This window comes from Vicugna pacos, chromosome 19 (assembly GCF_048564905.1).
Source record: "Vicugna pacos chromosome 19, VicPac4, whole genome shotgun sequence".
Lineage (NCBI taxonomy): Eukaryota > Metazoa > Chordata > Mammalia > Artiodactyla > Camelidae > Vicugna > Vicugna pacos.
This window is the reverse complement of record NC_133005.1, coordinates 4,593,357-4,621,084: the sequence shown is the minus strand read 5'-3', so window position 1 is coordinate 4,621,084 and position 27,728 is coordinate 4,593,357. Positions and strand designations below refer to the sequence as shown.

The 27,728-nt window shown below is 44.9% G+C and overlaps 1 protein-coding gene and 1 non-coding gene across 3 annotated transcripts; both read right to left on the bottom strand.

Moving 5' to 3' along the window:
• Positions 1-3,724: 3,724 nt before the first annotated feature.
• Positions 3,725-27,722, bottom strand: SNX5 (sorting nexin 5). 2 transcript variants are annotated; one of them, XM_006206178.4, is made up of 14 exons: positions 27,580-27,722; positions 27,255-27,336; positions 17,777-17,881; positions 16,639-16,749; positions 15,639-15,760; positions 14,390-14,513; positions 13,867-13,962; positions 12,362-12,467; positions 12,204-12,279; positions 10,999-11,038; positions 10,833-10,919; positions 9,190-9,349; positions 5,751-5,836; positions 3,725-4,500 (listed from the first exon to the last, which is right to left on the bottom strand). In XM_006206178.4, the coding sequence occupies exons 2-14, from the start codon at positions 27,303-27,305 to the stop codon at positions 4,450-4,452; spliced, it is 1,215 nt and encodes a 404-aa protein (XP_006206240.1). In that variant the 5' UTR covers positions 27,306-27,336; positions 27,580-27,722; the 3' UTR covers positions 3,725-4,449. The 2 variants fall into 2 exon arrangements, with proteins under 2 accessions (XP_006206240.1, XP_072799829.1); XM_072943728.1 differs by having other exon boundaries at positions 27,255-27,332; positions 27,580-27,696.
• Positions 22,179-22,413, bottom strand: LOC116278908 (small nucleolar RNA SNORD17). The gene has a single exon (XR_004188255.2). It is a non-coding gene; the product is annotated as a small nucleolar RNA SNORD17 (small nucleolar RNA).
• Positions 27,723-27,728: the final 6 nt, after the last annotated feature.

Below are 27,728 nucleotides of genomic sequence, written 5' to 3'. Positions count from 1 at the left end.
CGCTTTGCAGGCCGTGCAAATGGGGCCAAAGCGCTGCAGACACAAACCAGGGAAAACACTTGTACAAGACCCGCAGGACTGGCACAGGCATTCCCAGCTTTTCCCTTGTGAGCGCCCAGACTCAGGACTTCCTGTCCTCTGGGGCGGTCACCCAGCTGGCCAAGGACAGCTTCCAGGAAGGAAGGAATGGACTTATCCACCGCCTATTTGCGGGCATTCACTATCTTCCTCTGCCCTCCTCCCCTGAGGAGCCCTTTCCTTCTCCTCCTCCTGCCACTTTTTCTGCCCCACATTCATACGCAGCTGCCGGCCTCCCAACGGGACTAAATGGGAGCATGAGACAATCAACAACCCGAGGAGCCAGCTGGACTCAGCCGGACTCGAAGGCTGACTCTAGCTCGCAGTCTCCACCCTCAAGTGACCCCCTCAGCTGCTTTGCAGAAACCTCCCCTCCCCGGGCAGGACAGGCCAGCGCGGAGCTGGGACTTCCATCACTGTGCCAAGAACTACCACATGCATCAGGCCTGAACCTGGAGTGACTCCTACCAGCTTAACACCCAGCAGAACTCTTTTCATTTGCTGTTTTTCTGAATCTTGCCTTGTCTTAGGTTGACCGCCCAGTGCAGGAACAATCCCGTCCTGTGGTTTTGCAGTGTGGGGGGGACGTGGCAAAGAACAGACACACAATCTCCATTCCATCTCCAAGCTCCACCAAAATGACAGCAAAGGGTCTGCAACATGGCAGTTAAAAAATAAGGCCAGTGATAAACAGTTCCTGATACACGAGCAGCTGGCTAGCTTTCTACTACATAATCTTTGCAGCAAACTTCAGTGAAAATCCTATCTGAATCTCCCCCCAAGTCCTCCCCTTTGACTGATGCTAAAAAAATCCTCCTTTAGCTGAGGGTGCAGCGGATGAATTAATGCAAGAGTTAGAAGGCAACAGTTCAGAAACGAAAACGGCTCTGGGCTGGGATTATGGGCTCTTTTTTCCTGAGTGTTCGGAAGATTACAGGTCTCACAATTTAACAAGCTTTAAAAAGAATTTTGTAAAGCATGACAGTAAGACCCAATTAAGATGAAAATCCTCCTAAAATGCGTGTAAGTCATTCAGTCTAACAAGTGAAGACCTCGCAGCAGGATGGGGGAGGGCTGCTGGAGGGTGGGCCGGGGCTGGGAGGGCCAAGATACCCCTGCCTCCTCCACACTGTGTCTCCAGGGGGTCCCGCCCTCCTTCTGGTGGGAGCGCCAGTTGCAAGACACAGATGCTAATGAGGCATTCAGACCTCTGGACCACGGGGATCATCCCAAAAGGAACTCAACAGCTAGGAACCTCCAGAAACGAAGCCCTACTCTGGCATCTTCAATGGTTTTCTGTAAGAGGCACTACATATACAGATGGGGGAAAAAATCAGAAACACATTTAGTGACTTTTATGGAATGTGGCAAAATAAAGGGTTTTTTCTTCCTAGTTTATCCATTTGTATTGCTTGAATTCAAGTCAGAAATAAAAATAAAAAACAGAAAGTAAATGCCTTTTCAATGGCGACAAACCAAACCTCCAGTAAGTGACCTCTTTGCTCTGCGTACCCTGGCGAGGGGAGCCCTGCATCTGTCCAGGCGGGTGGGGGGCAGGGAAGGGCAGGCTCCGCTTTCAGCTCCCAGCCGTCTTCCGTTCGTAAGCCGCACGCCGCACCCGCCCAGCCGTGGTGCTCCCTGCCTGCCTTCCAGACATGTCACATGGCCCGGCTCTGAACCCACTACCTCACAGCTGTTTGACACCAGGCCCAGAACAGAAGGAGCAGCTTCAGCAAGAGGCTGTGTCTGGGGTCACCAGGAACGAGGCCCATGTGTGCCCTGGAGAGGACTGCTGGTCTGGGGAGATACCATCTGGAACAACTTGCAATCTCAGATCCCAAGACTTTTCTCTTCCTGCTACAAAATGATCCCTCAAGCAACTCTGCAGGAATACCAGGCTCCCGCTTCAGTTGCACCCAGAGCCTCCACGAGGCATGTCGCTGCCCTGGGTACCTCTGCCCCCTACAGACAGAAGGCTGATGGTGCAGGGCGACGACTTCCTTGCCTACTGGAAACAGCTTCCAAACGGAAACCACTCCTTAAAGAGCTGAGTCAGGGCCTTATCTCAAATGCACCTCAAAACCACAAAAGATGGAAATGAAGGTAGGGCAAGCGAACACGTGGGGAGGGCGGGCCCACTGCCTGTGCTGTTACCACTGACAACAAAGACACAAAGTGACCTCAATTTCCTACCAAAGCTTTACAGAGCAGAGGGGAGTCTTCCCTTGCCTATCTGCACCCCCTCACCTTCCCTTAGGGAAAAGGCAGATACATGGCTGTGTGGATCACTAGCTGTCAGGTCCCCAAGCAATCCTCAACCCCCCAGCACACTTATCGTTGAAGCTTTAAGACAAAGACACCCCAACAAAGCCTCCCGCATCACTCACGTGGCCCCAATTCACCTATCGGCTTTAAGGAAACCATTGTAGAATGCTCTAACCCCACCGGCATCTTGGAAGGTGCCTCGGCAGCTGTAGCTCCTCCCACGGCTTCCCTTCTACCGAGGCTGCATGCTGCTTCCCTGGGACACGAAGCCCAAGCTGCATGACATCCAGTCCACACAGCCTGTCAGGGGCTGGCCGCCTCTCCAGCCAGCTCACCTAACTCCCCAGGGACAGAGCACAGGTTTGCACGAAGGTGGCAATGGCTCCACTGACCCAGATGGGTAGGACAAGGAAAGGGCTGAAACACCCCTCACCCACCCCGAACCCCATGGAGTTTCATAAATGACCAGCAGAAAGTAAACACACACATTTGAGGCCCCTGGTATAAAATTAGCCTGAGGGGCACCAGTTCAAAGCATTGCTGCAACTCGACTTGTCCAGCTCAGAATGGGGGCCCCCTTAGCCACCATGCAAGCAGGGACAGGACTTGGGCCCCAGCAGCCCAGCCACCTGACATCCAGCAACAGACCCAGTCCAAATGCAGTGCCCCCTGTCAAGCCCTGAAGTGAGATGAGCCAAAAGCCAGAACCCCGGGGAGCAGCTGCAACCCAGGTACGCTAGAAGTCGCCCACCCCAACCACTGGGGCTACTATGGGGAATACAGGGGTGACAGGTAAGCAAGACAGACACGTGGGTAGGAACCCAAACTGGGGCTACAAGTATGTTTAAACCCACTCATTTCCTGCACCATGCTTCCCAAACACGTAGCATGAAGAGAAGCTACCGAGTCCAGCCTGTTTAGTAAATTTTAGCTACTGTAACTGACAAGCTGGGGAAGCGTGTCTTCAACATCAGTTTAGTGTAAGAAAAGGTTCTGTGTGGTGTTCAAAATCAGTGTTTTACAACCCTCACACCAGTTACAACTGATTAAAACAAGAACAGAAGCTAAAACCAGTGGATAAATGTTTTTATATAGCCTCAATGTATATTCCCAACAGTTAATTACAAAGTAAAACAACACAGTAAAACTTCACAAGGAGAAAACCTGGCAGACACCACCTGGAGGCTCAGTCACACCAATGATGGGACAGGCAGACCCTGAAAAACTGGCCTGTGGTCTTCAGAAATGTTAAGATTAGAACAGAGGCCAGGACAACTCCTAGCAGAAACGCCAAAGCCCTTACCACCCCCAAAGCTTAGCTGCAACTGCAGTCTTCGGGCACATCTGGCCTTGTTTTCCACAAAAACACTCCACTGTAGAACATGGTTTATCATTTTATTATGTACTTTATAAAAAGTCCGAACACAAAACAAATACCGCCCCCCCACTACTATTAAGGAGGGTTCACATCTTGCTGTAGAACTGGCCACCTTCTAAAGCAGGCCACATTCCTCTTCTTACACCCTTAGAATGTTTCTCTCCCCTCAAATATTTGTATTCCAGCTACAAAGATGGAACTGCAAAGGGTGTACGTACAGACGAGATCTGTCTTGCTCTTGTAACAGTACAGACAACTTGAGGTGACTGAAGACCCTTGAGGAGGGAGGAAACCAGCTAATGAAGGGATGGAATGTCTGTTACCTGTAACAAGTAGCTAAATTCTGTTTTAACGGCACCTACCTACCCTACAGTAACCGGTCTGCAGGGACACGGGCACATGAAACAGGTGCCAGGCAATCGCTTACACTCGCCGCCAGGAGGCACGTGATTCTCGCCCACTTTCTTAATGATTGAAGACAAACTAGAACCAGGATTCAGACGCCACCCACTCTGAGGTACTAAATGCGTAAGGAAAAGATCTGTTATGTCCAAGTAGCATGCAACAGAAACATTTTAAAACATGGGTTAAGCGTTAAGATCTTTAGAAATCAAAATATTTATCCACATAATTTTAAACTCAAGTCAAAGGTAGTAAATCTGTGGTGATGATCTGAGTGCAAGCAAGGCCGCTCTCCTCACGTTCGCGTCCATCAGAGAAGAGGCAGGTCAGTTGTTCTTGAACAAGTCAATGCAGCTCTGCAAGAGGGAGACACTGTTCTGGAAGACAGAAGCCAAGGTGGGCCAGTGAGCGCGTGCTCCGGGGCCCAAGGTTTCCTATTATCTGTAAGAATTAACCTCAAACCAGCTTTTGACAAGAGCTGGTGCTTTTCATTAATAACAACCAAACCGGAACCCACACCCCTCACCCCAATTTCACGTTAGGAAGCTCTACCCTCTCAGAATGCCGCCACAGCACCCACACCCCCACACGCCCCGGCATGCTCCTAATGGAGTCACACCAATCCTGCTTACGTGCCTTAACCTAACTGTAATATAAACCTGATGTTCTTTTAAGTTGAAGGCTTTGGAAAGACTGGATATAAAGTTGCTAAAAATTAGTTATGAGTGAGATTATAAATGAAATTACAGATGATACATACGCAGATAACACTTTACACAAAATATTCTACGAAGTTCTCGCTTTAAAGGAGTTCAGAAAACTTAGAATACTCAGATTATGAAAATTATATACAAATGATACATAAGTGACACTTGAAAATTTAAAAGGCCTTACATGGCAAGGAGTTAACGTCTATGTTGCAGCTAAAACAAAGGAATTCAAAATACACAACAAATGTTCAAAGGCCTCCTGCTTTAACTAATGCTGACGGCCAGTGACAGTGACCCAACTGCCCTGAACCAGACAGCACCCTGGGGCTCGCTGTCTACTGTCCCCCCAGTCACCAAGAGAGCCATGCCCAGGAACCGAGTGAGTGGGCCCGGGCAGCCAACACCCATAAAAGCTCCCTCAGAAGGCGCCACTGTGTTCCAGCGTCTCTGGGCTGAATCATGCTATACACACGATGCATGTAAGGAAGATTCTCTTCCTTTTTTTTTTCTAAACGAAAATTAGTATCAGAAGACATTTAGCAAAGTAGAAAACAATTACTTAAAAAAAGTTGTTTTCCATGAAAACTCCAGACAGTGACGAGCTTTGGGGCCGCGGCGGACGCGCCCGAATTACTGGGGCAGGTTTTTCGAGTGTGAGGACCTGGGAGACGGAAGCAGGGTAACCGCCACCAGGAGTGCGCTTCTCAAAAAGCAGGGCACTTCATCAAGACATTACGAATTCTAGGATTGCAGTGGAGAAAAATATTCCAGCGAGTGGCTCCCACCCACATCACAGGGGATTAAAACCGCAAAGCAAACCCCATCTTTTGGATGACACTGAAATAGTGAGCTGGGAAATCACTCAGGGGAAAAAAAAAACCCAAAAGTTGTTGGCTTAATCTGAAGGTAACACTTACCCTGGCATGCTTTATTTCCAGTTCAGACATTTCAATTAGATTCTTTCTAAATGCTGCCACTCTCTTTCGTTTGAAACTGATTAGCTCTACAAAACAAAGTTTACCAAGAAAAGGTGAACAATTTTCATCTTTAACTTCCAAATATCATTCTCACAAATAAAATGACCTCCAGAGCTTTGGTACACTAATTTTTTCTCTCATTTTTATTACCTCTGTGAAGGGAGCACACACCAAGACACTAATGATATGCCTGCCACGGTATATGGACATCACCCCATCCCAGTATGGCCACTGACTACCTGGAGAATTGAGCCGAGCAGACCTGCCCTTGACCTCTAGGAATCGATGCTGGTGGAGCGTGGGAAAGGGCTAAGTAGTGAGCCAAACGTGCCTGCATCAGTGACCTTTTTTAATGGATTATTTTTAAGCTCTGAAAACTGCAATTCTCGTGTCCAGCTTTTCTGTGGTAAGATCTACAGGACATGCCACCTTCAGGTCTATCCTTTCCTACTGCCACCATTAGAATTCAGGATTAATGTACTATTAGAAATTAGGGTAAACCAAAAAAAATGCACTAACTCCCTCTAATTCCTTCCACAAACTTGTGAACTTAATTTAAGCTCCTTGCCTTGCAGCTTTCAACAGCACGCCTTTGATCAAAACCCTCCCTCGGCTTAAGCTGCTGCTCCAGGGCACTCAGGAGCCAACTTACCTCCTGTACCTTGTCCATTAGGACAGAAACAACACAAACAGCCACGTTAAAAAGTAAAGAAACAATGTATAATGAAGGTAGTGACAGTACCTTGGATACATTAGGCTTGTCTTGCCAGATGTCAGGGTAAGCTCTCCTCCTCTCCCCCTGGGACCACTGCCTCCCGTGACGCCTGCCCACGTACTTGTTCAACTAACTTCTACCACACGCCCAATAATCTCAGTATTCTAAAAATCGTACACTCATGCCTCTTTGAATAAAGAGGATACAATCAAACAGCACAGGGACAAACCTTAGGCAATAAACACATGCCTAAACAGGAACCATTTTAAAGCTTTGTGGTTTTTCTTTTTAAAAAAAGACCAGAGCCACTAAAGTTTGGCTTATAGAAGACTTTAACTCGGTAGTTTTTGAAGTGTTCTTTTCCTTGTAAATTTAAATTAGCTTAAAAAAAAAAAAGGGCCAGAATTGACTAAGTATAGGGCAGCAAGAAGGTGGTTTCTCTGAAAGAACCCAAAGAACAGCCACATGAGTGCGTCTGCAAACCATCTGCAAAGATTTGACAGAGAAGCTCTGTTCCTTACATCAAGGCATTGTAGTCCTGAACAGACACGGGCCAAGACAGAGGGGCAGAACTCTACTCAATATGCCTGGACTTTGCGGGGGGGGGGGGGGGGTAAAGTGTTAAAATGAGAGGGGTATTTTGCACGAAAACCTGAGTTTTGAAGGTAAATCAAGTATAGTGTCCCACTGTAATCTACCTTCACATTCTGGAAGATACATTCTTTACTTTTTGCTCTGGTGTGTTCCATGGCCCCCAAGAACTACAGGGAAGTGAAATCTTTTAAGTAGAAGACTCTTTTACACTTGTGTTCAATGAAAATGGTCCACCATCTCCTAATAAAGGTAAACTACACATGAAAAGCCCCTTACTCCAGAATGGCGGATGGCAAGAACGAACCCTGTGGATGTGGACTAGAACTGAGTTCTCATCGCAGACTCGTAATTCCTGAGTGTGTGAAGCAACGTGCATGTGCCCATGTCCCTGCATTTCCTCAATGTCAGATGAAGGGTCTAGAAGCAGAGGCACTCCAGAAGCAACGAGCCATCAATCCTGTTATTATTCCCTAAGTAAGAAGAACCTGGGCTCCTGGAAGAAACAGCAATTTCCAGGGCTGCAGTAAAAAAGGTCTAAGATTAATTGGCAGAGAACATCCAACTGCTCAAAAATATGCAGGTGCCATCCGCTGGTGTCTCCTACCACTCCCACCTTTAAGGATGCAGGGTTGTCAGGACCCCATAACAGTCAGGGACAGCACTACACCCACAGTTCAGCAGGAAGTAGATACGGAATGAGACCTTTGTCCCTGATTTGTCACTGCCCATCCGTCAGGGGGGACTGTGGGGCCCACTGATGTCCTTCAAAGTCCAACGACCCACCCATTCCTGGGCTCTCAGATGTGTCTGTGATCTCTCAACAGATAAAGTACATTCTTTATTGGGTGTGTTTCCCCATTAAACTAATAGCCCCAGGTAATCTCACAGTAGCTCATGCTTATCAGCACACCTTATCAGTCAAACCCTAAAGCCCTTCACAGACCCTCAATCTCTTACCTCACCTACAAACCAGTCAGAGACTTGTGCAAAGCCCTCGGGGCTCACACAGGCACCTCTAGTCTGTGTGACTCACTGCTGTCTACAGCAGTGCACTCTAATAAACTCCTTTCTAGTCTCAAAAAATGGGGTGTCATAAGGACACACCAGCCTAAAGGCACTTGCACTGGCTAAGTCTGGACAGTATGAACACCAAAATAATAGTATAGTCATGAATCTAAAAACTTTTTGAAGACAGGAATCCGACTCTAATAAAGATGATAAATACAGGAGAGAAGGGAAGGCTTGTGCTTAGCGGACAGCACCAAGCGCTGCCCCGAAGAAGGGCCCGCCGAGCTGGGGGAGGGGAGCTGCTCGTGGTTGGCTCCGGGAAGAATCACCAACAGGCTGAATCTAGGACAAAGCATGACAAAGAGTAGGACGGTCTGTCCCTACAGATTGCCAGTCGGTGGCATGGGGGGAAAGGTATCATACACAGTGGAGAAATCAACTGGACCCCCCCGACTGGGTAATCAAAACACCAAAAGCGAGGGGAAGGTGAACACAACATGACCTCACACATGATGCCCTAAGAAGCACACATTATTTATGGAGTATTCTGCTGGCAATGCGAGCCAGAATCCAACTGCAAGGAAACGGACCAACCAAAAATGAGGCGCATTCTACTTGTAAAAAGAAATTATCTTCAAAAAGGCAAATGTTTAAAAAAAAAAAAAAGCTGAGGTAGGTTTCTTTCAAATTAAGGGAGACTTCAGAGATATGGTAACTAAACGCAACCCTAGACTGCAGGAAACGACTGGCACAAGCACGAGAATGCAGACAGCAGACTGCACCGTCACCAGTTCACAGAAGCTGCTCACTGCACTATCAGTTTCTAGGGATAAAAAGACCATGAAATATACAAATTCATCCCAAATGGTTCAAAGAAACCCCAGGATATGTTTATAAAAAACACAAGTGGGGGTACGTGTGCCCAAGTGACAAGCTGTGGTCAGAAAGGTGACTCCCAGAGGACGAAGGGCTGCTCTCGGCACCATTCATGCAACTTCTCTGAGCTTGAAATTATCTACAAATGAAAAGCAGAAAGGAAGGAGGGGTCTGACCCCGCTCCACCTTCTTTCGCAGACTCAGAAAGCTGTTCAAACTTCTGGCAGCACTCCTGCTGGTGTGCTTCAGCCAACTTGACGTCTTTGCTTTTTAACCGGGCCTTATCCAAGGCTTTGTTTGAGTTCTCGTAGTCAGTGAGGGCTTTGGTGCGTCTGTATAAGAGATCCTGGGGAGAAAATTAAATATGGTATGTAGTTAAACCTATCCTGAAAAATCTGTAGAGCAAAACAGGAAGACTAAATGTATGAAGTACTCTAAAAAACAGACCAAGTACCACCGTGCAACACACAGCCTAAAATAGGTCAGCGGCAACCATGTCATGTACCTACCCCCACCATTTTAAGTATCAAAATTAGGCTGGGAAACAGCAATTCTTTTCCTTTTTTGGTTTTCTGTTGTTTTTGTATTTTTTAAACTTATTTTAGGAACAGTCATTCTTAATGCATTGTTGAGAGCCTTTCCAGAATTCTTTATGTGGATCAAGAGAAGAAAGGACTTTTTTCCTAGTTGAGTCAATAAACAAAAGTCATTTCAGAAAATTAATCACTGTGTATCAGAACACATACAGTTGCTGCTGAGTGAGTCAAGTGATGCTGCTAGAATGCAACTGGGCAACGAGGTGGTAAAACATCACCCCGCCAATCCCGCCTCAGGGCCCACCCTGAGCACCTAACCTGAAACACAGCCTCTGTGATCTCAGGGCAAAGCAGAAGTGACCTCAGTATCTAAAACAGAAGTTCTGGGGCACATGTGCATGATAGACATACAATTTATGTCTACTCCTGCACGTACTCAAAAAAGTGCATCGTCAGCTCTTAAGTCTGTAAGAGTAGAAGATAAACTGAAGAAGATACAGACTAACGTGCATTAAAGACATCCAAATATGTTACACAACGAAAACATGTCAAAAGACAAATTACTTCAAATAAAACTAAAACTATGAGGAAAAGAAGGAATTTCTATTTCCCGATGCCATTTTCCCGTTAGGTGTTTTCCCTGCTTAATTTCATATGCTGCCTGACTTACTGTTTTTCATATAAAAATGACTGAAACAGCCCCTTTGGCACAGGTCCAGTTATGTCTACCTCTGTTAACATAATCCCCCGAACTATTCCGTCTACTCAGCACTAGGCCTGCTGCTCCTCAGCAGTACAAACTAAGGGCACAAGGTCACAAAAATGCACATCACTGTGAAAAGACTTCCATCTAAAATGGGACTCGAGGATACATACAACACACCCTCAGAACGGGACTTAAGAATTGAGGACTGATTTCCCATAAATGCCTGGTATCCAGACGTCCAAGACTTATCTCCTCACTAATGACGACCTGTCACAGCCAGCTTGGGACCAGCACCCTCAAGCCAATGAACTTACTGCTTGGACTCTTCCTCTCCGCACCCCTTGCCCATAACACAGCCCACCCCAAACCCTCAATGGACTCTCCCGCGTAACTGCAATTCCTGAACAAACTATTTCTGAGAATTCGCGCTTCCCTCGGTTTACCTCTTTATTTAGGTTGACACCACCTACATTATTATTTATGAACAATCCTGATTCCCATCTTCCTTCACTCCTAACAAAGAGGACAGTGTGTATCACCATATTTCTGCTGGGTCACGGCAGGGAGGATCCAAGAGCCCATCTTACCTTAGCGGCCTCTATGTTGAGCATGTAGTATCGGAGGAGCTCCGTCAGCTTTAAGTCCTCGTCCGAGGAGACTCGACTCTCTACTTTCTGTTAAAAAGTTAAAGGTCACTAAGCAGAAGTCTACAGGCCATAAAATACATATGAAAGCCAACATAAAAATCCTTACCCTAAGTTTTTCAAATAGCTCGGCAACCTTCAATAGGTACCTGAAAATATACACGATTCTGGCTTAAGGTCTTAAATCATGCAGAAAATACGATCTTATCAATGACATGAAGGTAGATTCAGGAGTCCTAGCCCGTGGTGCTTTAGAATTAACTTATCAAAGCAGAGCCTTTATCACAATCGTCCCCGATCTAGCAGAGAAGAAAACCGAGCGCGGTCACAGTGCCTTGTTCATGGGCATCCGCCTCCCTCAGGGCCCCTCAGCCGTGCTGCATGAGAACCCGTGTCCCCAGACTGGTAAACGAGGTCAGGTTCTAAGCCATAAACGTGCTACTACCTCGTCTTGGTTCTACAGCAGCCCGACTTCCATTCTGAAACCTGAAACACCACACCCGGTTACACCAAGCCTAGGTGTAAGGACAACACTCCATCCCCCTGCCCCACAGACACTAAAATCCAGGGGCTCAACTCCCTTATACAGATGGCGCATGTGCACATAACCCATGCACACCCTCCTGTATCCTTTAGACCATCTCTAGGTTACTTACACTCCTATTAAAAAGTAAACGCTACGTGAATAGTTAAGTAAACGTAAATGCTATGCAAATAGTTGCTGTCGTGCAGCAAATTCAAGTTTTTCCTTGAAGTTTGGAACTTTCTGGAATTAAGTATTTTCAACGTGAAGTTGTTTGAACTTACAGATGCAGATCCCATGGATATGGAGGACTATACCTTCTCAAACTAGGAATAACCAGAACGGAAAAACTGAAAAACTCAGAGATCAGACTGAGCAATGACTGTATCCTTACGGCCACCTTCACCAAACCTCTTCACGTCAGTCCACAGTATTTCCAAGAAAAGAGCAAGCACCACTTGCCATAACACAGAGCAAACTTCACTCAAAGACAACTCCAAAATCAAAATAATCAACGAGAAACAGACACAGGTAAGTGACAGAAATAAAGGCTCTGACAGCAGCTACCACGTTTGCCATGGAAGTGCCCTGAGTCCCGGACAAACGTCTTAGAGGTGATTATGCTCGGAAGGTCTGTAAGATGTGGGTGCTGGAGACCAGTCCCCTCTCAGGGAGCCTGCACTCAAGAGCCAAGCTGAACCTACGCAGTCATCACTCGTTACACTTTTAATTATCCCACCCAACACTCTCGATTAGGGGATTAGTGAGAATGCCTTCCAACAAAGACTCACTTCTTGATGACTGTGGGCTCCTCTAGAGCCAGGCTGTGCAGGCAGGCTGCGGTGTGGATGTAATCATCCGCGACATCTGCGGGAACAAGGACAGTGCTTTTTACATGAAGGAAGCTGGCGCGTTCGCAAAGCTAAGTGGCTAGTGGGTGGATATTTACTTTTGTGAGATCTGGTCATCCTGTCAGCCTTCCCACATGAATCCTTGATCCTATTATAATAGTTAATGAGGAAATTCTTCTCTTGCTCAAAGAAGTCATCTACCTCCTAAATGGAAGGAAAAAAGACATTAAAGCAGCAAAACTAAGAATGCCAGTATATATTTTATATTAGAAAAAAAACATTAAAGAAATAAGCTTATGCATAAGAAGTTTAACCTCTAAAGACCAGGGAAATACAAGTAACAATTTTGTTTTATAAAACTGCCATTTCATATCCAAGATTAGCAAAAATGAAATGCTGGCAGGAAATGTCAACAGAGAGAATGCCCCACCCCCACCCAGGAGAACCATTGTAAAGAGCCATGTAGCAAAGCCGGGTAAAACTTGGGCATCCTCTCTAACATCTAGCAAATCCACTAGAGCAGTGGTTCTGCCTGGTGGGCTGCTCTCACCTTGGATACCCGCATCTGCGAATCTGGCTGATTCCAGATTGAGAGGCAGCACTGGCATCCTGTGGGCACTGGCCAGGGCTGCCAAACCCCCGGCAACGCACAGGTATAATGACAGCCCTGCACACCTTCAATTGTGCCACAGAGATGGCCCAAGAGTTTGCAAATTTCTGACGACGCCCTCTTTTATCAGCACCTATACCCTGGGCTCCTTACTCAAACCCTCAAGTGGCAAAGTCAGACACCAGACAGTAATTGTTAAGGCAGCTCAGTTAAAAAGGGAGGGAGGGCTAAGAAGAGAATAAATAAATCACCCGTACGAGGAGAGAGGAACCTCGTATATTTATTTGATGTTCTAGATCAGCATTGTCCAACAGAAATACATGAGCCTCACTCTCACGGATTTATTTCAAAATCTGCACTTCTTGGGGAGTGATTAAAATTTTGGTGATGGTTTCACAGGTGTATACGCCTGTCAAAATTCAACAAATTGTACATCTGAAATATGTGTAGTTTGCTGTACAGAAATTATACCAGTTTAAATGATAGTTGTTTAAAAAAAAAAACCGGTAAAATTACTTCTAATGGTTTTGTTTTTTCCCTCATATCAAGTCCTTGCAATCCAGTGTGTAAATCAAATTTTAAATTCGGGTCCTTACTTACATCAGTTAACTGTACTCAACCGCCACGTGCAACCAGGGCTAGCCAGAGACAGTGCAGCTCTGGAGAACAGCATGAAACACAGGTCTGTAGCTAATTTTCTTTTTAAAATAATTGAGTAACCTCTCTCCTTACAGAAAAGTGTAGGAAACAGTGTAGAAAAGTGTCCCCTTTAAGTGTAGGAAGCCTCCCTTCCCTTCTCCTGGGAAAGAACAGGATATTGGGAAAATAAGCGTAAGTTCAATGAGTAGATGAAAATAACCAAAATTTGAAAAAATTACTTATAATTTTGAGAAGTTAGTGTCAACTGTTTCACAGATACCTGTTCTGAAGAAGTAAGAGGTCACCTATTTACATGACGAGAAGAATCTTCCAGAGCAGCGCAGAGCCACTCACCTTCACTCCGGACAAGAGGACCTCATCAGCACTCTTCACCACACTTTTGAAAAAGCCACCAAACATCTCTTTGGTATTCTTCCGCCTAACACTCAGCTGGAGAGAAAAGCAGAACAGTTCATGGTGTGTATCTTTTTCATCAAGTCCTGCACACACTCCAGGTCACTACTAGTACAGGGACATACATAAGACACCCCTCATTCCATCTTAACTAGCAGATCCAAAATACTAAATAAACAGCTAACCTAAACACAGGTTATAATTCTGAACGTGTGATTTAGATGTTTTGAAAAACTATAAAGGCACAAAGCCTTAGTGGTTTTAAATTCTCAGTAGAATTACTCTTCTGTTATGTTGATACTGTCTTACACTTCTGATGTATTGGGGGGTGGGAAGAACAACATCTAAAAATTTTCCATCATGTTGAAACTCAACTCTGAAAGTCAACTTTTCAGAAAACATATCGAGTATATTCTTGTGTACATTTTAACCAGATCACGGAAATGAAATAAAAATGCCTTACATCTTGATCATATTCCAGGAAAACATGAAAGTTGCGATCTTTACTGAGAACAGGGTGAGAGGAGAGCCGCTGAAGAAAGACTTCGTGGGAAGAGACAGTCTTCTTAAAGACAGCGAGATACTCACTGAAAGAGAAGCGCACAAGGCATTTGGTTGGCTTGGCTCAGCTAGCTGAGAGATTCTGCTCCTGTGACCACCACTGAGCTGCTCCTGCAGCCATGCACACACCTGAACTGGACCCAAAGCATCTTGGCATAACTTAGTATCTACATAGGTAATACGGCAGTTCTCATTTTGGCATCTGTGGAATAGCCACCTAAGGGGAAAGTGATGTAACTGGGGTTGATGGAGCATGTCAGCAAAGCCCACACCCACAGAACATTTAACACAATGAAAACCCTTTAATTCTGCAGCCATGTACACAGCACTGAGTCTACTAAGCCTTGGAACTATCAGAAAGGACAAAGTGGCTTTATCTCCATCTATACGTTAAAGATGACTGAATTTCCTAACTTTAGTCTGCTGTGTTCAGAGTCCTCAGAGCTGTCATGAGGCATTCGAGTGCACGCTGAATTACTCAGTACTGGAGGTGCGTGAGCCCTGGCCCTGGACAACACAGGCCTGGAGCAGAGCATTGCTGGGACTGCTGAAATGCACACCTGAAACCCAATACACTGATGAAGAAGGGAGGGGGCCGAGATAAAGCAGTGCGGGGAAGGTTTCATAATAAACTTTAATGCAAACCTCCAACTATGATACAAGATAGAGAGTCCATTTTTCTCTGAAATAATTACAGCCAGATTAAAGTATGCTTTATGCAGAGCTGGACTTCTTTCAAGTCATCAATGTGGGTCTTATTAGAATGCTTCTTTATAACAGGATTCACTGCAATCTAGTGTCAACTATACTTCAGTCAACAAACTTCAAGGAAGAAAGTTTTGTACACTGTCAGTAGCCTGAAGAATTATTTATATATAAAGACACAAAGGTTTAGTTCATCACTATGCCAGACCAACATTCCATGACAAGCATGGTCTACACAGAGGAAAACAATCAGTCTATCCAGTGTCAGCAGTACAAAGACCACACCCCCCTCACCCACACTCTGCAAAATGCAGTTCGAGAAGACAGCAACTAGGCAACGAATTAACTGTCATACTTAAAAAAAATTAACTGTCAGATTCTTACTTCTGTACACATCACCACTTCTCCTCTCCAAAGACAGAGCCCCATCAAGAAAATCCACTTACGCTTCCAGCTCTTGCTTCATCTTGGCAAATTCTTCTTTGGTCATAGACCCTTCGCCCTCTCCCAGTTTCTGCATCTTTTCTCGAGGGCCATCAAAGTCAGGCTTCGTGGGCGCAGGCGGAATCTGCAGCAAAGGCAAGTGACTCGTGAGCCCTCTTGCCCCCAGTGAAGTTCCAACTTGGTGCCTGTGCACAGGAGGCAGGTAGCCCAGTGGGGCTGTCTAAAAACCAACTCCTGCTTTTCTCTTAACCTTATTCCTTTTGGCCATTTAAAAGAACCATTCTCCCTACATCCAGGCACTCACTTTGACTCTGACAGTTTATCCTGCTGCGGCTGTTAGTTTAACTTACATATTACAATCAGTGCTGAAATGAAACCAGTTAATGTAAGTACCGTCAAGATTATAGTCTCTAGGCTTACAAGTACTTTTTATTCCAGAGGATAATCAAGAGATTCTAATTCTGAGTGAACATTCTTAAATATAAGCTTCAGTACTAATTTCAATTTTTTGGCCAGATTCTTCAGTTGGCCTGGTAGGACAAGCCACATTGATCTCTCCTTTAAAATCAGTTAAGTCTCTTCCCTGCAGCCATGCATTAACTCTGAAGGGCACAAGGGTAACTGCCTCCTTTACTCCTTCAGCAGACTGTACTTGAGAAGTCTGGTGCACACCACCACCAATGGAAATCCACTCCACTTGATGCCTGAAAGGAAATGCCAGAGAAATGCCAAACCTAAAGGCAGACAGGACGTCGTGAACCACAGAACTGCTGACAGTCATACTGTGGAGTGTAGGACTATGCTTCATCTTGTAGCTGTAACACCGTTTTCATATACTTTAAACTTTACCAGTAATAGTTAACATACACTCTAGTTGACAGATGAAGTCAGACTAACTTCACAGTCTATTACAAAAAGTGGCTAAGTTTCTTGAAACAAAATGAAGAGCAAGATAGAAGAAACTGGCTTCAACAGTTTTCTGATTTTCCAAAATGCACTTACAATAAGCCCGGCGTAGTCTGCAGTTTCAATAAGAGTGTCATGTAGCCACACGAAGTCTTCATGTTGCCGTGTGACAGAAAACTCTGGGCTCTGAAACGTGGGGAGCGTGGTCTGTGAAGAAAAGAAGTAACTGCTAACCACCATTTTTAGATAAAGCGGTTTGGGTTTCACGGGGTGCACTATGGGAAATTCTGCATGATAAAACATCCAGCGAAGAACAAAGCAGCAACATAACCCCCACCACTACCAAAGTCTTCACTAAGATTCAACATGTCCTTTAATTCTTTTCATACAACTCCACCTTTCAGGTCAGCTCAGGCAGATATAATCATGTAGCCCTCACACTGCCTCCTGAGTAACAGGTATGTTAATCAGTCCAAGGTATGAAAAGAAAACCACGTGGGAGAGGACCTTGTAGGTAACAGATGTATGTATGCTGGAGATTGCATAAACCAAGAGCGCTTCAAACTTTCTGATTCAAACTGTGCCTTAGCCATTTACCTTCTTTAAACCTGTACCTCAGTTCCTCACCTGTAAGAGGGGGATAACAGAACATCACCATAAGGTTGTTAGAGAATATTAAATCCCTGTAAACCCTTTACAAGTGTCTGGCATAATACGTTTTAACTAGAATGGAATGAGAAAGGAGGCTGGAAATGTTCTTGGAAGGATTCTGAGAAATTAAGCTTTCTGTATTTTTCAGATTGGCATATCACTTTGTCAAATAAATAATTCGGAGGAGGAAAAAAAGTCTTTGAATCACAACAGGTGAGGTGAAGGCCAAAAACTTGGTAAATACGGGGAAAGCAAGCATTTCCCACGAATACAAATTAAAAACAAAGGTGGAGCTGTGCAGGGAGGCGGCTCCACCTATGTTACTCTGCCTGGTCTGCTTCCCCACAGCGCAGAGTACAAGCCACATTTAACACCAGCAAGGCCCACAACCCTAGGGCCCCCACCAGTGGAGAACGCTGTCCTAAGAGCACCTATCTGATGCTTACTAGGAGCACCAGCAGGGAGGGCCTCCCTGAGCAGAATGCTACACTGCACCTCAGGTCAGGCAGTCTCTTCACCCCCACTGGGAACAAAGCTGTCACCGGGCACTGTTTTTTATTACTGAAGTCATTTTGTCGCTTACCTTGGTGTGCACTGTAAATTTGACTTTGTCTCTCTCACTGAGTGCATCAGGTATGTCAATCTGAAGCGCGGGGTCAACATTCAGGTCCACTGATACAGATCTCAGCTGAAATACATTTTTTGGCTATTAGTCTCAAATTCATTTTAGTCCTAAAGAGCATTCTTCCAAGTACAGGGAGCTAGTAGTTAAAAAGCAGTCTGTAAGACCATCTAGAACAAAGTTGCAGTATCTCTAAGTCTATCTGAAACTGTGGGGAAACCTGCCCTTAAACTCATGGGCGGGGCCAGCAAATCCCTATAATCTGAACAAAGCAACTATATGATTCTATTATCACATACGTTACATACTTTGTCTACATGAAAAATACATTTAACCAAATACTTGGAAGAACCATACTAAGGCTTCAACTAGACAGAAAGAAATCCTGAACTTCTTAAATGCCCAAATTACAAGAACACTTAAGAGGCATTAACAGAGTAGGTGTATCTGAAAGTTAGAGACTAGGAAAACTTGGAGAAAATAGTCATGTGGCACAGGATCTTGGGTAGAGAAATAAAATCCAACTTAAGAGTGGACCTATTTATATTCAGGGGCTGTCTCAAGGAGATGAGAAATCTAGGCACAAGAGATGAATTGTAAAAACTAACAAAGGCCCTAATTAGCAGAATCCCACTGTGGTTACATATAAGGAACTAGTGTGAGCACTGCCTTGGAAGCAAAAGTAACTTACTTTGTAAGTTGGAAATTCAGAGAAAATATCCAACTCCATTTTTGCCAGCTTAAGGAAGAATTCTTGGAAGAAGTGGACTATTAGGAAAAAGTGGTTAAAACGGTTTTCCTTTTCAAGTTTCCCTACTGAACTTAAAATACAGTAATTTTTTAAAAATACAATAAATTCTTTTTTAAAGCAGACAAGCTGACAGTCAATCTGAACACCTGACACGAACGAGAGACTGCATGGAATATGCATCCCATCCCTGCCCCGACTCCCAACCATAAGCTTGTGCTAAAGGTAAACTGCCATCCTTAACACTCCAGATTACTGAACACAGGGAGAATGCCACGTGAAGACTAGCATTAAGATGAGAGAACTTGGAACACTGAGGTATTTCCTTCTAAACTTGCCTTTGGATTCTTTTCTTCAAAATGGAAATGCCAAAGACTGACGGACTGTATTTCTGAAAACAGAAAAGCTGGTTCTATCAGGTATAAAAAGATTAAATACATTATTTTAAAGCACATGGATTACTTCTCTCCTTTGTATCTCAGAAGCTGTCAGTACTTCCCTTTTTCCTTCAGCATTGTGACTAAGAAAAGTTTTAACTGCAAAAGCCAGAGTTAGCCATGTAACAATGGCTTTCCTCTAAAAAAGAAGCCTCAAGTTCTGTCACCAGAACTTCATTTTAACGTCAGGTAGTAGTAAGACCATGGTATACTGAACTGTTCCTGATTATTTCAAGCTAAATACATCTTCCAAATGAATTCTTGATGACTCCTATGAAATAGTTGCTTGTTTGGCTTAATTTTCACATGTCCATTTATGAGATCCCTGCAAACAAAGATAAGGCTTCAAGGTCAGGGACACTTCATTTTATCAGAACTGTGACTCTAGCTCTGACACTTTTCTGATAAAAGTTTCCTTCCTTCTCATAATTTACCACTAAGTCAATACAACATTCAAAAAGACTTCAAAATATACACTAAAATTTTACTGCAAAGAACACTAGCCATCCCACTGATCTTAAATGTATCCACGCCAGAGTTAGTACATGATTTATTCACTTTACATGGACCAGGTTACATGGAACAGGCAGCCCATGGGCCAGGTCCAAGGTGCATTTCCCCGAGCTCAGCAACCATTGCCATGCTTCCTGAGATCCCATTTCCTAAAGAGGTCACAAGTCCTGGTTTCTAGCCATCTCTCAATTTCTGAACATGCTGACAATTTCATTTTAGCTCACTACAAGCCCAGTGAGCCTGCAAGCTCCACACAGCCTACCTTTGGAATTAGGGCTGGAAAACCCAAGGGGAACGTAATCTAGTAAACGGGGCTCATCTGAGTGCCAGTCAAAGCTGCAACGGGCTTCACGAACTGCTTTTTGTTCTACTGAACTCTGCTTTCACCTCTTTTCCTGTACTCCCAACCACACAAAGGAACAGCCCTTACTATTTAACATACTACTATCATCCTTTCTTGTCAGCATAGGTATTTTGGGTTTCGCTGTTCAATACGATGAGGACACAAAAGAATAACAAACACCATACAGCAAGGCATCGAGCACCCAAGCTTCTCTAGCAGTGATTACCTTTGCCTGGACATAACACCGTAGGAAGTGATTCAAACAAAAATCTGACCACTGACTTGACAAACACTCCCCACCCTACCCCACCAAAAAACAAACACAACAAACACAGAAAAGTCTGCATTTGAGCCTTAAAGAATTGTCTGAATAAGGACAGTGGCAAAATTCTGAGTATACAGGCCATCACCAACTCATACAATCCCTATTCACAAGGCAAATGAACTTTCTTGTATATAACCCTCCAGATAATGAAAGCAGATAAATCATCAAGGAGTAAAAAGTTGTGAGCTGTCTAAAGCTTCTAAGTCAGCACTGGATCCTCTCTCGGAAGCATCAAGTGTGAATAAAAGCTCAGCATTCCTTTCTCTGCTCAGCCAACAAAACAAATATCCCACAGCCCCAGGCCACAGCAGCTGCTAAATAAATCACCCTCCAAATTCTTTCCCCCATTCACCCACCTCTATCCCCTGTCCTAAGTAAGCACCCGGAATGCCTTAGCCCTGCCGGCCAACACTGTGTCTGACCACACTGGCCACAGATGTCCAAATGCCCAGAATGGCTGTTTAAATTAGTGGGGAAAGGCAGGCATGTTAATTCTTCCATTTCCCAGTTCCCTTAGGTCACTTATGAGAATCAAATTTAAAACAGTTACTCTCCAATCTGGAATGTAAGTTTCAAAAAAAAAAAAAAAAACACAAAACTTTCTTCTGTAGATTTCCATAGAAACCACTGCACCACATATCAGTCCCAATATACCTCCCTCCAGATTAATTAATCCTTACAGTAAACATTACAATCTTCGTGAGAAGGATATACAAGCACTGCCTGTTTTAAGAAATCTGAATGTTTGGTAAGAGAGGCTAAGAAGGAGAATAACTAATGCAAAGGACCTGTGCATTCCCTCACCTGTCGTACAAATCTGTAGAACTCCGCACCACTAAGGACGACTTTTGGTCCAGATCCCACTTACGACTCACTCCCTCCTGAAAAGGTTAAACGGCTCACAGAAGGCAAAGAGCACCTATGTGACTGGACAACACAGAAAGCTAAGGATTCAGAAATTCAGGACCCACGGTAGAAGATACGTAAAGATAGTTATGTTATGGCAACTTGACTCCCATCCACACTACTGCCACACAGTCAAACGACAAGACACAATGGTAAGAAATCATCTCCACAGTAACTCATCTGCTAGAATGGAGGCTGGCTGAATAGCCACTTAAATCTAACCAGTTTCGTATTCATGTAATAAGTTGAATATGCCAGCCCCTACAGTCTCATCAGAATTTGAATGTTGCAAGGAAACTACTACCGACAGGAGAAAAAAGGCTACTTGTATATATTTAAATGACTTTCTATTTTCCAGTCCTAAAGCAGAAGAAATGTACTTAGCTAGCACATGCTACATCAGGGTGTCTTCTCTTCAAATTGTTTCTCTAAGATTTTGCTTTATTATCCCTTCACCCCACTGCCTAAGGAACTAAAGATCCCTATCAGGGAGAGGCCGATAATGGTCTGTAAGCACGGAGACAAAACCAGCAGGAAACGTATTTCAGCCTGAAAGGTCCGCATACCTTGCCTGACCCAATAGTTGTAAGAAAATAGATCCAGAACTGCTCTGCTGCAGACACAGAATTTGCAGTAATTTCTGAAAACAGACTCACCTGATATATACTTATGAAACAACATATACTGTTACTGTTTCCACTCACAGGAAGTACTCTGTAAGAAGTTTTAGTACCGTGTCTTCCCCATCCAAATTCCTTTATGGTTCAAATTTTGGTAGTACTGGAATTGTCACTATTTTCTTCCACCCTGAAGGGAACCAAAACCTGTGTTCTACCCCAGCTTTTCCCTGAGGCACCGGTGCATGAAACAGGAGTTAACTGAGCAATATATGAGCTCTGCTTTTACAGAGCTTTGCTCTCATCCCCCGCCCCCCACTATTGGTTCTCTGCTTCTCAGGCCTGCCAGTATCATTTCTTAGTCCTCAAGGACAACAGAACTCAAAGACTTCCATACAGTCTCAGTCTACTAACAGGTAAGAGCTATGGAAGTTAGTTAGGAGCTTTAAAAAACCAGATAAAACGCTGCAGCAAGTGATCAGATTCCACCACTCATCTTGGTGAGATGAGGCCCACAGGGACCCATCCCTGCTGACACCAACCACTCTTACCGGTAGTCCCCAACGCACACGCTGTCCACAGTAGAACACCGTGGACTGCGGGGCACTTGGGGGCTACAGAGCCCAGAGATCCCAGAACAGGAGCCGAGGCTTGGAAGGAGGTCAGGGCAGCGCACTCAGCGAATGGATAAACTGAATCATCATTTCACAAGGCTGCAAACCCATGAACCAGTCAATTTCAACATGGGCTCGGAAAGAGACCTCGCTGAATTACTGGCTAAAATTAACATGCATTTCAAGAAGTCCAAGTAATTACAAGATACCTAGGTTATTGTCAAATGAGTTGACAAAGTGAAAAGGGTTGAACTGTATATTATCTATAAAGACTTCCTAGCAGAGAAATTACACTGGAAATCCACGCACCAATGGTACAGAGAAAGCAGCTGCCAAAAACAAAAAACTAATTTCTCCCGTTCAGGCTCCCTCCCAAAAGTTTCTGGTCTATCAAGTCCACAGCTCTTTACCAAAAACCAGTCTTACTTTATGATCAACACAAGATAAAACAAATAGATTTGAGAATAAAATTTACCTTTACCACCACCAAAGATTCAGCAACATGGACAGAACTGTCTGTGCTCAAGCTTGTGTCATCTCAGTTTGAGACACCAATGGCAGCATGGAGAGAAAAGGCTGCTTGCTTCCTGGCGAGATTTCTTGGGCCTTTAGTCAGACGTATCACACACTTCCCAGATCACTGATATAAATATTCCAGTATCTCTCTTTATCACTCATCAGCTACCTGGTATCCGTTAGCACCCATGCAAGCTTTGCACAGCTCTTCATGAAAGATCAGGCGAAAGCCCTAAGGTTGGCGACACCTACGTTTGTACTCCCCACCATTAACTGGACAGAAGGTTTAGGGATCTACCCCTAAAAAAAAGTAAACTATAAACTCTTCTGGCAGAAAACGCATACCACACAAACTACTTTTTTGAGAAAACTACTTTTCCCGCCAGACCATACAGCGGTGCCTGAAAAAGTTACACCAAATAAAAAAAGGGTGGGAAGGAGCCAAGGCAAGGACCCAATTTCTAAACTCAAGCTCAGTAATCTCTCCACTGCACCTCAACTGCAACTTCACTTCTCCCAGGGTATTTACGGTTTGCCTCGGGGGTATGGAACAGCTGACTAACTCCACGTCCCCTTTCAGGAGGAATCTCTTCTTAAGTTATGTCAGAAAATACGCGTCTCAGTTTATAACTGCAAAAAACAAATTCACCATTCATGCAAGACAAGATGTCCCACAGCCATCTTCCTTCACTATTTCAGAAAGAAAAGGCTGAACTTACAAAGCTCACTTTCCTCAAAAAAACTAAACTGATTAAAAGGTTGTTTCCCTAAATTTTACCTAACTTCATTCACTGCATGCTCCTCTCTCCGCTGGGTACTTGAAGTTTTCAGGGTACCGACCCACAGAACTATTCTTGCCTAATTTCAAGTAGTAAGGACAAGAGGCACAATGTTTAAAAAGCAGGATTTTAATCCAAGTTCTACCTTGCAGCATGTTTCTCAGTGAGCTTCAATTCTGCCCCACAACGGCTGAGTGCTGTGGCCTCAGAGCCTCAGGTTTCCCCTGTCCAAAGTGGGCACTAAACTCCAACAAAGCGAACACAACTGCCTCTTCGTAACCCTCAACTACCCAGAACCCTTCACTGGTTTTTGTTAAGATTCCTAAATATTGGGGGGGGGGGTGCTAATTCTACCAAAGATTAGGCAACAATGCTTCTGTTTCACACAGCATGTTATCTCCTTAGCATTTATCACAGATTTGAAAAGTAGCTTGAAACAAACTGGCACATTAAAGATTAGTCTCTTCAACACCTGACCCACCCACATCACACCATTTTAGAAAGGAAAGTTTAAATCGGTAAGTCTCAACCAGGGGACATTTGACAACGTCTCCACTTATTTCTGACTGTCACTAATGGAGAGAAGGGAGCATCTGTCACCCAATAGAGGCCAGGAATAATTCCACAATGCACAGGAAGGACAACTCCTCACAGCAAAAAATCATCAGGCCTAAAATGTCAACCAACAGTGCTCAGGTTAAGAAATTCTGGTTTAAACTGAAGCTCTAGTAAGTCACTTACTAGGTCTCATACCAAATGACAATTTGGACCTGAGAATCCAGAAAATTCTGTATCAGCCTCCCTTCAGCCATTTCGTCCTACAGCCAAAAAAAAAAAAAAAAAAAAGGGAGATTATGACCTGCTGTTGTGTATTCACAAATGGGGATCTGAAGACACTGTGTGCAAGTTACTGGCCCAGAACTAAGACTTGGGCAGCTTTCATATGCCCTCCTTCTCAAACTTAAAAAAGTGAAATCCAGTCATCAAATGCAGCAGAAGACCTCATTCTACAGGAATCACTTAATATGGACTGGCACTGGTGAAAATTCAAGTTATTCCTGTACTGACCCTCAATTTAACCTGGTGGAGAGTACTGTCCCTAGCGACAACGTCCACAGCAGCGAACAAAAAACTACCGGCAAACCACAGGGCAGCAGCGTAACAAAATACTGACGGCTGGCTCTGAGAAGGAAACACCGTCCACCCAAAGCCCACGTAGCCAACCAGAGCCGAGGTGAAGGAACAGCACCCGGCTGAGAAGGGCAGTCACCACCTGCTTTTACAAAGCTTTTCCTGTGCACTCCAATTACTTCAGTCCACTAACAATTTAACAATTACTTTTTTTAAAAAGTCCCAGGAAACAAGGACCCATCCTCCATTTGCCACAGGTTTGCAAGATTAACGGGAACTCATCATATGGAATCTGTGAGTGGAAACCGAAACATGATGCCAGCTGTTTAAAAGGCTTTTTTGGCAAACAGAAGGCCTGGAGAACCTAGAAGGTGCAAAATGACTAGGGGCCTAGGTAAATGTTACTTTTATGGGAACAAGGTTTTGCAAAATCTCCAACCAATTTTCCCCCAAACCACTAAAACCTCCAGACACCCGAGAATGCTGATTCAAATCACTGTGGGAGGTGGGGAGGAGGCAGCACTGTATTCATTTATCATGAAAAAGGGGCCTAACAATGTTAATATTTCAGTTAACTTTTTCAGGGGCTGGAGACTTGGCAAAATCTTTTTCTAAATGAAAAGATCACAATACAATCTTTCCCATCAGCAGAGGACTAGATAAACACCAATCATGCAACTTTCCCAGAAAACTGCTTTTTGGGGAAGAAGAGAAATTAACAACCTCAGCTAAGAAGGATATGACTAAATGGAAGTGCCATGCTACCAAATACAGGCTGCCTCCTTTTTTGCTTAACTAGTCATAAGTTCTGTACCAGCATTCAAAAATCCTCAAGAATCAATCACGTCCCCTGCATTTTTAGTGGGTCTCAATTCAAGAACCCCATCCTCCCATCAGCACAGCACCCTCTTGAGAAAACTTTCCAAAGCAGATGAGACAGTTCAAACTTAAAATACTTTCAGCAAAAACAGAAAGTATTTCAGTAGACTAACAAAGCTTTATTACAGTAAGAGATTACTTTGCCCAAGATTTGCCCTCGTGTTATTTCACACTTGTCCTAAACTTTTCCTGTACAGTAAAAACCCTCTAGACTTGATCCACATCACAGAAGCACCGAAGATCAGAAAGAAAAATGAATCCATGTGTTTGAGTGATATTTTATTAACTTCATTATTTCCTTATTTCTGCAATCTAAAAAAATTAGGAAAGAAATTCTGTGCAATCCTTTCCTGTAGCCACTAAAACCAGGAGGCAGGAAACAGCAGTCATAACAGTCCCATTTTGCTGAAGAATCGGTGTTGGGGAAATTATTTTAAAAACCAGCAATGGTTATACAACAAATAGGAAGGTAGTTAAACCGGTTAAGTTTTAACCAGCTATCTAAAATAGACTCTGGATCAAGAATGAAAGTAGGTGGGGGGTGGGCGGAGGGGGAATAAATGTACCAAAATTTCTATTTAACCATAAAAACTCTAGAAAGCAAATTACCTTTGGAATGTCCCAGAAAGAATCGTTTTCAAGTTTACACTCTGGCTTTATGGAGAGAAAAGAATTTACTTCAACTTAACATACATACCCCAACCAAGACCCTCATGCGTATGTATTCCATTTCAGTAACGAATACAGCAGGGACAGCCTTGCTGGAACAACTCAGCAACCCTGTGTGATCTCTGGCACTTACTAGATGAAAAAGTCTTTCCAAAGCGCTGGGGATCAAAGCTGCCTTTGATTTTTAGAGATGCCTTGCAGGTTACTTCAATTTGAGAGCGCCCGGAATTTTTAGACCACTTTTTTTAATCGTCAGAGAAACTTTCCTGTGGATAATTCTGCACAAAACGTTGTACTCTTACCAACCCCTATTAATTTCGAAACTTATACGTAAACGGCCAAGAGCAGAGGCTTCCCCTACATCTTTAACTGGCTATGGTACCATGAACGTTATTGCGTTAGTTACCTTTCAGACCTCAAGGTCCAAGCCGCATAGGGGTGATTCCAGAAATAACCAAGTTTTAAAACTCTTAAAAGCGAAAACAAAATTCAACCATTTAAGCACCCACCAGAAAAACAGAACTCCCGCAGTGACGCATTTAGCGCCTACAAAGCTGTAAGGAACACGCTTCAGATTTGACTTGATGGAATTTCCCCGTATTTGGGCCAAAAAGAGTTTTCTCAATGGGGTGGCGCGCGGACATGAGGCAAAAAAAATAGAGCTCTGCAGTTTGCTACAAAGGTCGTGGATTTCATGTTTCACCCTCCGGTGTTCGCCGAACCAAGGAAGTTTTAAGAACTTTCTACGACAAGCACGCGTCCCCGGGTCTCTAGGGAGCGAGCCCGCCGCTCGGGTTCTCTCCCCGGCGAGTCCGCAGAGAGCGCCTGGGGCAGCTCAGGGGGCGGACGGCGCGGGGGAGCAACGCCCACGCTGGGAGCCCTAAGGGACGGAGGACTGAGTGCGGAGCCCGGGAGGTCGGCGGGCCTCCCGTCCTGGAGCCTGAGGGCGGGCAGGGCCTCACCTTGCCGCAGTCCTCCTCCTGCTGCTGCAGCAACTCGGGAACCGCAGCCATGGCGACGCGGGCCTCGAGTGGGGCCGCCTGGCTGTGCGAGGAAAGAAGAGGCTGGGCCGCCGCCGCCGCCGCCGGGGAGCCTCTCAGGGGCGGCCGCGGCCCCGCCTCCGCCAGCCTCCCTGTCCGACGGCGGCGGGAGGCCTCGGAACTCCGCCACCATCCCAGCAGCCCCGGGAAAGGCGAGCGGCGCCCCCACGTGCTTCCCCAGAGCGGCCTCCCACGTCCCCGCTGCCGTCCATCTTGGAGCCGGGCAAAGAAGCTACGCGGCGCCTACCCTCGCTGCGGGCCACGCGGAAACCGCCGACCACAGGGCCGCGACGGGAGCGCAGTGCAGCAGAAACTCTCTCACCGAAGCGCGTCTCGCGAAAGACCGCGCTCTCGTTCGGTGGGAATTTATTACTCAGCCAGAGTCCAAGATGGCGA

Excerpts from the sequence above, each read along its gene's own strand:
- SNX5 (XM_006206178.4), bottom strand. The coding sequence starts at position 27,305 with ATGGCTGCGGTTCCCGAGTTGCTGCAGCAGCAGGAGGAGGACTGCGGC. Across the intron at positions 12,280-12,361 it reads GATGACCAGATCTCACAAAA|ATGTCGCGGATGATTACATC; the intron begins GTAAATATCCAC and ends TTGTTCCCGCAG. Across the intron at positions 10,920-10,998 it reads AGCTATTTGAAAAACTTAGG|AAAGTAGAGAGTCGAGTCTC; the intron begins GTAAGGATTTTT and ends ACTTTTTAACAG.